At 39.0% G+C, this 12,345-nt stretch overlaps 1 protein-coding gene across 8 annotated transcripts in view; it reads left to right on the forward strand.

Annotated features, from left to right (window-relative positions):
- The window catches only part of MTUS1 (microtubule associated scaffold protein 1), a 127,223-nt gene extending 117,472 nt beyond the window's left edge, over nucleotides 1-9,751 (forward strand). For all 8 annotated transcript variants that reach the window (XM_051616417.1, XM_051616421.1, XM_051616418.1 and 5 more), the window contains 7 exons: nucleotides 766-980; nucleotides 1,346-1,451; nucleotides 2,447-2,520; nucleotides 2,625-2,720; nucleotides 5,175-5,291; nucleotides 6,595-6,692; nucleotides 7,538-9,751. In XM_051616417.1, coding sequence (XP_051472377.1) covers nucleotides 766-980; nucleotides 1,346-1,451; nucleotides 2,447-2,520; nucleotides 2,625-2,720; nucleotides 5,175-5,291; nucleotides 6,595-6,692; nucleotides 7,538-7,754 — 923 coding nt within the window. In that variant the 3' untranslated portion in view covers nucleotides 7,755-9,751. The remainder of the gene's footprint in view (nucleotides 1-765; nucleotides 981-1,345; nucleotides 1,452-2,446; nucleotides 2,521-2,624; nucleotides 2,721-5,174; nucleotides 5,292-6,594; nucleotides 6,693-7,537) is intronic.
- Nucleotides 9,752-12,345: the final 2,594 nt, after the last annotated feature.

The following is a 12,345-nucleotide window of genomic DNA, read 5'->3' on the forward strand; positions in this document are numbered from 1 at the left end:
TCATATTAACAGTAGAAAAAGGATTCCTTCTATTCAGGCCTGGCTGGCAGGAGTTGGAAATGCTAAATTTCAAACTCAAAAGTACAAGTTGCTAACTTCTGGTTTGCCTTTTAATTAGCTGTAAATATGGGGAGACAAACCTAGACAGTTGCCTCAGCTGACCTGTGTCAATCTAAACATAAAGATAATTCATGGAGCATTTCTTTGTTTTCTTAATAATCTGTTCTTTCTGCCTGAAACTATTCTCTATCTCACATATTTAAATATCTTAGGCATGTGCATATTAGCAGCACATTTCAGATTGGCAGTTCAGTATTGCTCTGTATTGGGCAGTACATGTCAGGTTATAATTGCTTTTCTGCTGCGTGTCTGAGTAACATGTTGAAGGGATGGTCTTCAGGATATTAAGACTTGCCAATTTAGCTAAGTGGTTATATATCAAGAAGTGAAGTTCTCTGACAAATACACTACTGAAATGGGATCAAATTAGGTGAAGTAGCAGGTTCAATTTTTTTAATTTTTTGTTTATTGGAAGCACTCCAGTGTCTCTCGTGAGACATTTGTTCTCCTATGTCATGTCAAACTGTCACACTTGTGCTTTTATATGGGTTCCATGTGCCCTTGGAGGTGGTGTTCCTGTCATGAATAAATGATCCTTGTATAACCGTGTTGCTGTGCAGAGTGTTCGCTACCTTTAATATTTGTAACTAAGATAGCATAATTAGCATTGGACTTAATCCAATTACTTTTTTCCTTTTTCTTCAGCAACCACTTCTGCAACTTGTGAGAAACTGGAGAGAGACAGAAATGAACTTGAACTTGCTCATGAAGGATTTTTGCAGAAGCTAAACCAGCAACATCAGAATGATTTAGCTGAGCTGGAGGAGAGGCTCAAAGAGTTTTACACTGCAGAATGTGAGAAACTCCAAAGTATCTGCATTGAAGAAGCTGAAAAGTACAAAGCGCAACTCCAGGAGCAGGTTTGTGACACTTGAAATATAAATGTTCTCTAGCAGTTCTGCTAGAAATGAGCCTTCAGAGAATCCTACCTTTTGTTAATAATGGAGTTATTTTATCTAATGGGAAACTCCATTGCAACTCTGGAGCTTCAGCTTATGGTTAAACATGGTGAAGGCTCCTTGTGTTCTGCAAGCTTCAATGACTTCTGGAGCTCCACTGGGTTGTTTGAGGCAGCTTATGTTTTAAGATAGATAAAGACACACTTGGCCTGTGACCTTGTCTATTTAAAACATACTCAATGTACTACATAATGCCATTAGAACAGTATTTTAAATAAGGTTTGACACATGTGAGGGCAGGGGAAAATCATGTTGTCTTTTTGTAGGTGGACAACTTAAATGTCACACATGAAAACATTAAGCTGGAACTTGAAAACAAACACTCAGAAAAAGTAGAGGAGCTGAAAAAGGAGTACGAATCCTCTTTTTCAGGCAAGTATTTTTTATTCAAGTACTTATGCTATACTACTGTTAGTCACAAACAATATTCAGATTTTTTCATCAGTATGACCATCTCATTGTTCTTGATGGTCAGTTATTTTTAAGAATATTGAATGAAATCCTTCTTTTGGAACTCAGCAAGTCTCATTTTACATAACTATGATCCCACTGTAGTTGAAGGAAACTTGTAAAAGCATTTAGGAGTGGAGATGACTTTCAGTACAAGATGTCTGAATTGCAGTCTGCCCTCAGATTCTGAAGTTGAGTAATAGCTCCCACTCCCCTATTTCTATAAGGAGCACCTCAAAATTGAAGTTGAGAATAAGTAGGGTTGTGTGTTTTCCAGATTGACAAAGGAATGTTAAGAAATACTACATGCTGTTTACAGCATACTGGGGCATGGGTGGTTTTTCAGGGAGGGGGTGGTGAGTATGCTCAGTTTTAAATGGTATTTCATCTAACTGATTTAAGTGGTAATGATTTCCATCCTCCTTCCAACTCCACTTTATAGCAAAGTTTCCAGTGATATTTTTGCATCATTAAAAATGGTGGTGCTTCCACTGCAATCAAAGAGCGAGCTTCTCTGTGTGGCTCCTCCAGTGCAGGAAAGGAAATGTTTTTCTAGAAGGTTTTGGAAGACAGAATTTGAATTTTTGCTGTTTCCTATCAGAAACTCAGCTTTTGTCAGATGTGGCTCTTGTGCTCAGTTCATTCATTTCGTGTTGCATGTAGATGAAGGCTTTCAAAAGTGGCACCCTGTCAGCTAATGAAATGAATGAGGGAGGGGGCAATCAACAAATCTGAAGCAGCAACAGAGCTGATACTTTGTACGTGTTTTGGATCAGTTGATGATAAATGTTCATTTGGTGTTGTCATTGACTCCGCATCTGTGTATATGTGTACTGGCTGCCTTTTCATGCTGCTTTTCAAAAATAATTTTCATGTCTTATGCAGTACTAAAAATCTGCAAAACTTACTTGTTGCAGAGCTCAAGAGTGCCCATGAATCTGAAAGGACATTGCTTGAAGATTCCTTTAAAGAGAAGCAGGAATTGCTAGAGGTTTGTTATGGGTTGGGGTCATTGCAGCAGTCTAAAACTTCAAAGGTAGTTTGGAGATGTGCACTGAATTCTTGGCCTGACTATACCTTATCTTTTAATTTCAGAAAGAAATCAACGAATTAAAATGTGAAAACAATTCTCTGAGTGAGAAGCTGGAATTGGAAAAGCAAAAACAAATAGCCAAAGAAAAAGCCAATCTTGTAAGTCTTGATCTTCAAAAGCAATGCAGATGCGCAGGTTTTGTAAGCCTGGGTTTATTTAATTTCTAATATGAAAGGTTTGCAACCAAGCCTGGTACGGCCTCCATGCTTGTTAATGTTTTATGGAAGAGGCTTGCCTGCCAGAAGCTTTTCTCAATCACTACAATATTGTGTATTAACCTTACCATTATAACCCTATAAAGATGTTGTATATCTAAGTTAGTGGTGTAAGTTAAAGACCAAGTTAATTTGAAGACCTGCATTTATGCAGAAGTTGTATCATAACTTTTTTCTAGACAGTCGTTAAATTTTCTCACCGTGTTACGATCAGTGTGGGCTTACATGGCTACTACGAAACTCCCTTTTTATACTTGAGTCTTTAATGCATTTATTCAAACATTGATTTCATTCTTGTTGCTGATTTATCCTTCAGAAAAACTTCTATTTTGTCACAGTGCATGCAAAGCCTCTCTCAGAGCACTTTTTGAACCAAGGAGCAGCCTTGAGAGGAAAGGCAGGGCAAAATGTGTAATGCTTCCCAGTGCATGAAAAACCTCTCTCATGCTTATATTTCTGGTTACCTAGAAATAACTAGAATACCAGTAGTATTGCCTATCCCACAGAGAGAAGTTCCACACCTAAAAACTCACTCAGGATGCTTCCTAAATTGCCCCAATTTCCACTGGAATTTAATTTTTTTTCTCTTACTGCTTACTCTAGTGGCAGGACAGAGCTGCCACAGAAGAATCTGCAACCACAACATGGTGCTGTGGTTGGGAGAGATGATACCAAAGAGAACATGTCATACACTGCACTTGGAAGTTTGAACTGTATTCTTAGGTGGTGTTTAAAGGAGCAATCTTCAAGTGCCTTTACACAACTACAAATGCCCTTTGCATCCTGACAGCATAAGGTACATCATAAGCTTGAAGTTCCTCTGTGAAACAATAGTGATTTGTCCCAGTACTCTACTAAACACAAATTCTGCTCTATCAGAATTGCCATTAGCCCTTTGAAGGCAGAGATGTATTTCCAACTCCTCCAGTATTATTTAGGTAGTGTCAATGGATATTCCTAGCTTTTTTGCTAAAATACTGTATAGGTCTTTCAGTCTTTTTATCTGTGGCTCTTGTGTTCTGCTGTGAGTGGCTAATGTAGTTGCTCAGATTTAACCTTAAAAAGACGTTTTAAGACCATTGGGGCAGAGAAGAAAAATTTTAAAAAATCAGTTTTAAAAGTACTATAACCTGCATTTAAGCTTTTCAGGATCACTTTTCTCACTAGTTCCTAGATTCCATATAAAACCACAAAAGGGCAGAACAAAGCTCAAATTGTCTGCTTCCTCTTCTGAGGCAGCACAGCACACCCCACCTCACAAGGACTTCTGTTCAAAAGTAGAAATTAAACAAGAATCTCTGCCACAGTCCTTAAGCAGGCAGGAGAATGAGGCGTGTAGGTGATGAGGCCCTTGTTGCCAACTGCAGGCACTGCCTGCCAAGTCTCAGGCTTCTGACGTGGCAGTGAGACTGTTGCTCAACGCTGTTCTCTGGTGTTCTTACCCAAATGTGCTAAAACAAGTTTTGTTTGTTTTTAAAGATAAACTCAGTTATGCAACACATTTAATCAATTGCTTTATTTTTCCTCATTTTTGCCTGTGACTTTGCCTTTGAAATATAGAGAATGTTTTACTCGGTGGTGTTTGAATCGAGTCCTTACTCTGGAAAAGAGATCCTTGAGAAACTGGATCTGACCCTGCCCTGTCCCTCTCCTCTCCCTTCCACCTCCTGGAAAATAACAAAAACAAGGAAAAATTTTTACAAAGTCCTAACTTGCTGTGTTGTAGATAAGCAATGGATGTACAGCGGTGCAAGGTTTTTATGAGCAATTGCACTGCTAGGCTTTCAGAATAGAAAGGCAAAAATTTTCAATTTCTGCTTATGAGCCAGCTACCTGGACTCAGAACAGGGAAAATCAGCTACAGTCAAGTTCATAGTTCTAAATTTCTGGTGTGTTTTTAACTACTCCAGCATCTGAAAACTCTTCAGATGTCTACTCTAATTACCTCTTAGAATGAGTTATGAGTAATATGAAATAAATTTTGGAACTCCTCGCCTTAAAGGGAGCCTTTGGGCACTCCTGCAAAACAAGTTTTGCTGTGACAGCTCTTTAGTGCCTTCCTTTGGCTCACAGGGGTTTTTCACATTTGTTTGTAAGGTGTTTTCTGAACAGCTTCTAAGGAAAACTGCAACTGCCCACCTACAAAAGACAAAATCAGAGAAGGTGGTGGCAGTTTTTATATGTAATTTTTTACATTCTAAACTGTTCGGCTTGATTTCATTTAGAACAAGTGGTTTTGTTACCATATTTATTTTTCTTGGTCTTGCTAAATAGCAGAGAAACATTTAAATTCTTCTTGAAATTCAGAGTACTAAGCGAACTCTGGAAATCTTTTAGAAACACCCCCAGATAATGTATCTGGAACAGGAGCTGGAAAGTTTGAAAGCAGTGCTGGAGATCAAGAATGAGAAACTTCATGAGCAGGATGTAAAGCTAATGAAGATGGAAAAACTGGTGAGTTTTCCTCGGGGTCTGGCAGTTTTGGACCATGTCTCTGAGTTATGTTCTGATGATGAACTCAGGGTGGTCAGACTTACGTAAGGATTTTTTTTGTTGTTTAAAAGGAAACATGAAAGTATGATAGGACAGTTGTATCTGCACTGGGCTGCAGTGTAAAGAGGGGGAAGGGATCACCAGGTGCTGCAGGATGACCTTTTAACCTCTTAAGACAACTAGTGGTTTGCATAAACTATTGCAAAGTACTACAGGGTTATCTGGGAGCCTCTTCCACATTTCCCTTCCTCTTCCCTCTCTTCTCCCCGATCCTTCAAGACAAAATCTTTACCTGCTACGTTTGCTTGAGTCTTACAGAAAACAGATTGCGCTGTCAGGAAATCATCACCATGGAAATGATCCTAATTAAACAAGAAGGGATCAAGTATGAAATGGAATAAATGTTTTAATCTAGAGTTCATTAGCTTAGGAGGTCAATTATTTTAGCTGTTATCTTTAAGATGCTTGTTCAGCTTTTGGATGTGCTCCTGTGCATAATTCCACATAAAAATGCAGTTTTGGGGGTAGAACTTGTAATTACTTAGCATGCTCTTGTGTCAGGACAGGGTCCTTGTCCAGGGTGCGGCCTTTGAACACTGTTGTAATACTTACTTAAGCAAGAGTTTAATGACAAGGTATAGAAAGAGGTTTGGATACAAAGGAATACATTAATGTCAATTGTTCAGTTTTGTACAGCATCATATGTTGCCCTGGTCTGACTGCAAGAAAACCACTATAAACCTTCATCTTTTATGACAGACGTTAGCCACAGTATAGAAGCCCTTAGACTATCCAACCGTTTAATTCCTATTTTTTCTTAACTTTTGAAAACATCCTGCAGCAATGAAGTGGAATTGGGAGAACAACCGGGAGAGCTGTTTACACAGGGGAGCTCTTGAATTTGTCATGTTAACATGTTATTTCTAGACAGTCTCCTGTTGGCAACAGCTTCTAAAACGGCTGCCATTACTGGCAGGTATTACTAGAACATGCTGGTTAACTAGTAGGTCCCTTACCCAGTCCTCCTGTGTTGGCATCCAATCAACACAACTGGCAAAGTGCCAGTGTTACGCCAGGATGAGGTTAAGTAGGATCTATTTGCCTGTTGCAGAATAGTGAGCCGTGACAAGTCAGTCTTGCAGTAATCTGGGTTTTTGCAGTTCCCATAACAAGGTCTGCAAATGAATGCCTGCGATAGCTCAGTCAGTATCTTGATGAGTGCAATGCATGGGTTTCATTTTAAACTGTGACCTTTTTCCCTAAGCTGGAGAACAATGCAATCTTAACAGACAAGATAAAGAAGGTTCAGCAAGAAAATGAAGAATTAAAAGCTCGGATGGACAAACACATGGAGCTTTCAAGGTGAAAACACAATTAAGGACTTTTTATTGTTCTTATGAAGCAGAGAAAGGTTTTCCTGTGACAAGGAAGAAAATTCTTTGTAAATATTAGTGACTGTGATTTCATAGTACTCCATAAAATAACAAACCCCTTTCTTTCTATCTTTATAAATGTGCATTTGAAAGAGCAAGCAGGAACTGACTGTAAGGGGGTAAAGGCTCAGTATGTTGTTCAGTCCTCCAAAAGAGTATTTCAGGGATGAAAAAGCAACTCAGAAATGCCATCTTATTATAGATTGGCTCTTTAAGTATTACTGGCTTGTAAGCTAAACGTGGTTTTACTTACAACCACTTCAGTTGAGTGACTTGTCCCCAGTTTAGATCAGTAAAAAGACCAGTGTGTTTTATCCAGAATAATAGCACTAACATGCTATTATAAATTAATAAAACGGGTCTGAGGTTCTCGTAACTTCAACTGTTGCTTAAACGATGGGATAACCCTTCCCATTTGAAGGGAACTAAAGAAATGCAGCTTCTGCATAGAGCTGAGCCTGCCCCAAGACCCAGAGGCTTCAGCATGGCCACTTAAAAGCATTTGTTAAGTGTCAAGTAGAACAAATCTCACTTTGCTGATGCTTTTTCTGGTCTTTAGGAATGCTTCTTATTTGGACTGTCTCCTGCTTTCTGCAGGCTACCAGTTTAAATCCAGCAAGGATAAGAATACGTTAAATCCTCATTGTAAGGAAGTAATTTAGTTATAAGCCAAGCAGTGGTTTATGCCACTTCAAACCTTTCTGTAACACTCAGGTTCAATGCTGTAACCTCCAAGTTGGGTTGCGTGTTCTGATGTGAATCTTAAATTCACAGGCAGCTTTCTACGGAGCAAGCTGTTCTGCAGGAGTCACTAGAGAAGGAATCTAAAGTGAACAAACGCCTGTCAATGGAAAATGAAGAACTTCTGTGGAAGCTGCACAATGGTGACCTATGCAGTCCAAGGAAACTGTCTCCCAGCTCTCCATCTGTGCCTCTTCAGTCCCCACGGAATTCTGGTAACTTCTCTAGTCCCACAGTATCACCAAGATGACATCTCTTGAGAGAAGGAGGGGAATGCATTTCATTTGTGATCTGCAGAACTGATCCTAGCTGACTATGATGACTCCACAAAACTGGAAACTACTTGGTGCAAAAATGGTGATAAAAGACTGAGAATATGGGAGAAAGACACTCGTGTTGCTCCTCCCAAAAAGACTTGTTTATGACCTCTACAGACATTGTTGCACAAAGCACTTACAGAGCAAGGAAAGACTTGTTCATTGCCTTTTCACCTAACTATAAGAAAAAGCTCAGGGGCTTAGAGACAAAGATCACAACCTTTATACTATGTTCGTTCTCACAGACACTTTTTTAAGGCTGTGTGTGTGCGTGTGCTGTGGATGGAATGGATGTAACACACTGTGCGTGTGTCTAATGTTGCCTTCTTTGCCGTGTTAATAAAGGATAAAAGCTGGAGACTATATATTGACATGTACTTTCTTAATAATGGTGTCAGTATGCATGCTTTTAGCAGAGAGTACCTTCACTAGGGAATGAGGAGAAACTGCCACTAGTAATATAGTTTCTGGCTTCAGTTTGGTAAAAAAATGGCATGAAAAGCTTTAACTGACTCACTGGTATCTTGGCTGACCTAAGTATGCAACTTTGAATTAATTTTAAGAACAAACTGAATTGCAGCCATACTTTGCATGGATTCTTGGTTTAATATTCATGCACAACTCTGCCATTTATGAGGAGACTTTTTTTTTGCAGGATACAGTGGATTTTGGCCTTCAAGTCAACAGGGTCATAGTCAGAAGTTACTAGTTGAGCTGCAAGTTTAGAAACGTAGACCTCTCTTACCTGCTGTAAAGGAGTCAGTTATTTCCCCAGAACAGTGTGTCCATTGCTGAGGTCATCTGCTGAGGATAAAATAGATGTGGATTTGAAAGCCAAAGAGAAAAATGCAATAATTGTCATAATAGATGCATTCTTAACTCAGTTCTCAAGAATATTGAGTAATTTGTGAATTCCAATATACCTGGTTGACACACTTGGACTTTTTAAGCATTAGCATTTGTATTAACATTCTTCAGGATTGGCTAAACCTGAGAAAGAGGGGGATGGCGATAGCTGTGTATTTACCTTGCTGATTCTGCCACACCTTCTCTCTTAAGACTGCAGGATATCTGTGTTTTGCCATTTCATTTGGCAAAAGATTCTGCAGAGTAGGAAAAAAAAATATTATCCTGGCTGCTGGAACTGGAGGCTGAAGGTGTCAGCATTTCTGGAAATGTCAGATGCTGAACAGCTTTAGCTTCAACAGGGTAATCGGGTAGTCTTGCTAGACCCTGGTCAGACCTGTTTAAGATGTCTATATTGTAGCTACTAAACACAAGTTCAACTTCGCTTTGGTGTTACAAACTGCTATTGTGCTTACAACAGCTCAGGTTTTACAGTACCATTTCCAGCACCATGGTTATGCTACTGTTTAGCTAATGCTGTTAGCTGGCTACAGTTTAACTATTACAGTAAATTACATCTGTTGAGTTTCTTGGTGTTTTCCAAGAGCTTGAGGACAGTAATCAAGAGGATGGGAAGTGTTTAGGGAACCTGACTGGAGAACCACTGCAAACCACTTTACCCAAGACTTGAAAAATCTTAGCTAGTAATGAGGAACACGGACATATAAACAAGACTGTTAGCAGTGCTCATGCAGTAAGTAAAGCTGTAATATGCTTACACTTGTGATTGACTTTCATAATTAAACCTACTTAATTTTCAATAACGTACAAATGAAGGGTGCCATTTCTATGGAACATTATCCTCTCTTTTAATCCTGTTTAGGGCCCTGTACCTACCACTTGTTTGTGGGGTCAGTACTTAAAATGTTTTTAGGGGACTCAAATTTAGCTATGGAAATCCTTTGTGGGCTAAAGCTTGGCTTGAAGTATATCCTGGAACATTCTTACTTTCTTTGGTCAAAGAGATTTGATCACATGTATTTGAATTGAATGCTTAAAAAATAAATTTTTTGTACTGATCAAAGGGGTTTTCTCCTGCTTCTGTTAGTCAAGTGATTTTTACATTACAGAATTAAGCAATAAGGGTACAGTTGGCTTAATATAGGGACCAAATGTACACTGGAAAGATGGGGAGAGACTTTTCACCAGGGAGAGCAGTGATAGGACAAGGGGTAATGGTTTTAAATGGAAAGAGGGTAGATTTAGGTTAGACAGGAGATGGGAGGTTGGAACCAGATGATCTTTAAGGTCCCTTCCAACCTTAACCAGTCTGTGATTCTGTATGTCTGCTGGAGGCATCCTATAGGACTCATTAAAATGTTCACCCTACTCAGGAATTTTCTTTGTGTGAGAAAAGTCAGAGGTTAGCAATCTAACAGGTCATGTCACAAGAACTTTATCACGTTAGTTGCAATGTCAGTGCTGCAAACAAAACATGCAAGAAGAGTGCATGCAAATGTTTGAAGATAAATATAGCAGACCCCTTGGTGTAACTGAGAAGGGGAAAGCTGTTCCAGACTACCAGCACAGAAAAGTATGGTATAGTAAATCATACAGAGACTGTTAATTTAGCCGTACTTTCCCTCCACAATGCAGGAGACTCCTCACCTCTGAACTTGCAAATAGACTCTTTAATGCTCTTATGAAGAAATGAAGAATCCTTGTATTCTTTGTAAATTAGCCTACAGAAATGCCCGTTTAGTGTTTGTCCTGTTGGTCTTTAATAATTAATACTGTTCACCAGTAAGTACTGTTTCAGTATTTTTCTCCATTTAAATGAGTATTAATCTTTAAAGCTTTAACTTAAATACCATGTGTTAGCAAAGGCTTTATTCAATCTAGTAACTTTTACATATTTTTTTGTAATTTCTTTAGCATAAAGTTTCCTTCAGGAAAAGCTAAAAACTGGCTCACTGTAATTATATTCCAAAGGTCTAGTGCTAGTCAAGCAATTAAATGAGTTCTTTTCTTCAGGTACTCAACCTTAACTAGTAGTTCCAACTCTAATGCTGCCTTCCAAAGGAAGAAGCAGTGACATTTACAGCTGTACCAAATAGGTTGTTGCGATTCAAACTATTCATAACATGGTTCACCTTCCTTCAATACTTTTATCTACATTTGCTGTAAAATTTGAAGTGAATCATTTCCTTATGATAACTGAAGACTTGAGGCTTCTCACTACGAAGACCAAAGACACTTGCATGTAAACTGGTGTCATGCAATTCATGCAGGAAATTCCTTCTAGACAGTAAAGTAACCACTGATGTTTAAAACTGTAGCTGTCTGACAACCAGGAAATCATTCGGGGCTGAGCTGGAGCTAAAAAGGTCATCAGAAATGTGGAATAATCATTGAGCCTTGAAGACCCAAATACCTTCTGCCCATTGCTTCCTTGCCTTAAGCAGTGGTGACTGAGGTATGAAAATGTGACAGTACTGGCAGATTTAGGCATGAGACTTTGACGAGTCACTTAAATTTCATTTCCAGGGCTTCATTCTCCTACCCTGTGTCACTGTTTATGTGGAAATGTGTAACTGCATCAATTTGAAAAGAATCAGGCCTGCCCAGGAAGCTTTTGGTATGTAAAATATATAGTAAAATAATTCTCATAATTTACAACTATGAGAATTACTTTGGTTGCAGGGGTAAAAAAAAAACCACAACGCAACCACCACCAAAAGTTATTCTTTAAAGGCACTGCATATGTAGTTACCATCAATCTTGAGAACTGCATGTGAGCAGTGCACATAACCACTGAACCTGAGGGACGTTGCTGAAGCAACGATGCAGCAATGGACTTGCATTGTCCTTTCCTCTCCTGCCATCTTCACCAAGGAAGCGATGCTACTACACAAACTGCTGTGTTTTTGAACAGGTCCAAACAGGTGACACTGCCTCCCACTTGCTCTATACTTTAAAGGAAAGCCAACTGTTGAATTAAAGGCTCAAAAGCACTTTGAAATTTAAGAGGTTGGCACAGCTTCTGCAGTTCAAAGGGAAATACATTGTTCTAATAAATGAAAAATGCTACAAAGGAATTAATACATTGTACAGCCTCATCCAGAAGCCTGGGAATTGTTCAAGTTAATTCAGTCAGATTAAAGTCTTGCCAAAAAAAAAAAGGGGGGGGGGGGGGGGGGGGGCGCGGCAGGCAGGGAATGCCCTCTTAGGTATTACTATGAAATTGTGTAACACCTATTTAGTCATGTGGGTAACAGCTTGATACCTTTTAGCAATGGTGTGAAAGAAGAGTAACAAGGGACTGCCTCATACACTTCCAAAGTTGGTCCTAGTGTTGAGTACATGTAATTATTACTTTTTGGAAGATAACCTTGTTTTTAGAGGCTAACAATATTACAGGCATCTGATGAGTGTTCTCCATGAAGCCTATTTCATGGGACATGCACAGACCCATTCAATATATGGATATTTATCATGTCAGTTACCCTGGGAGATGTTCCTGCATGCTGAAGAAAAAAAAATTTCATCAAGCTGGTTAGTGCTTTCATTAGCTACACTAATCATCAGGTTACTGACATTATTGAGAAGCTCCCATTTTTACATTTGTACTTGCTGTATGTCACTTACTCAGAACTGTACTGTACACATCTGCTTAAG

Source organism: Apus apus, chromosome 4, assembly GCF_020740795.1.
Source record: "Apus apus isolate bApuApu2 chromosome 4, bApuApu2.pri.cur, whole genome shotgun sequence".
NCBI lineage: Eukaryota > Metazoa > Chordata > Aves > Apodiformes > Apodidae > Apus > Apus apus.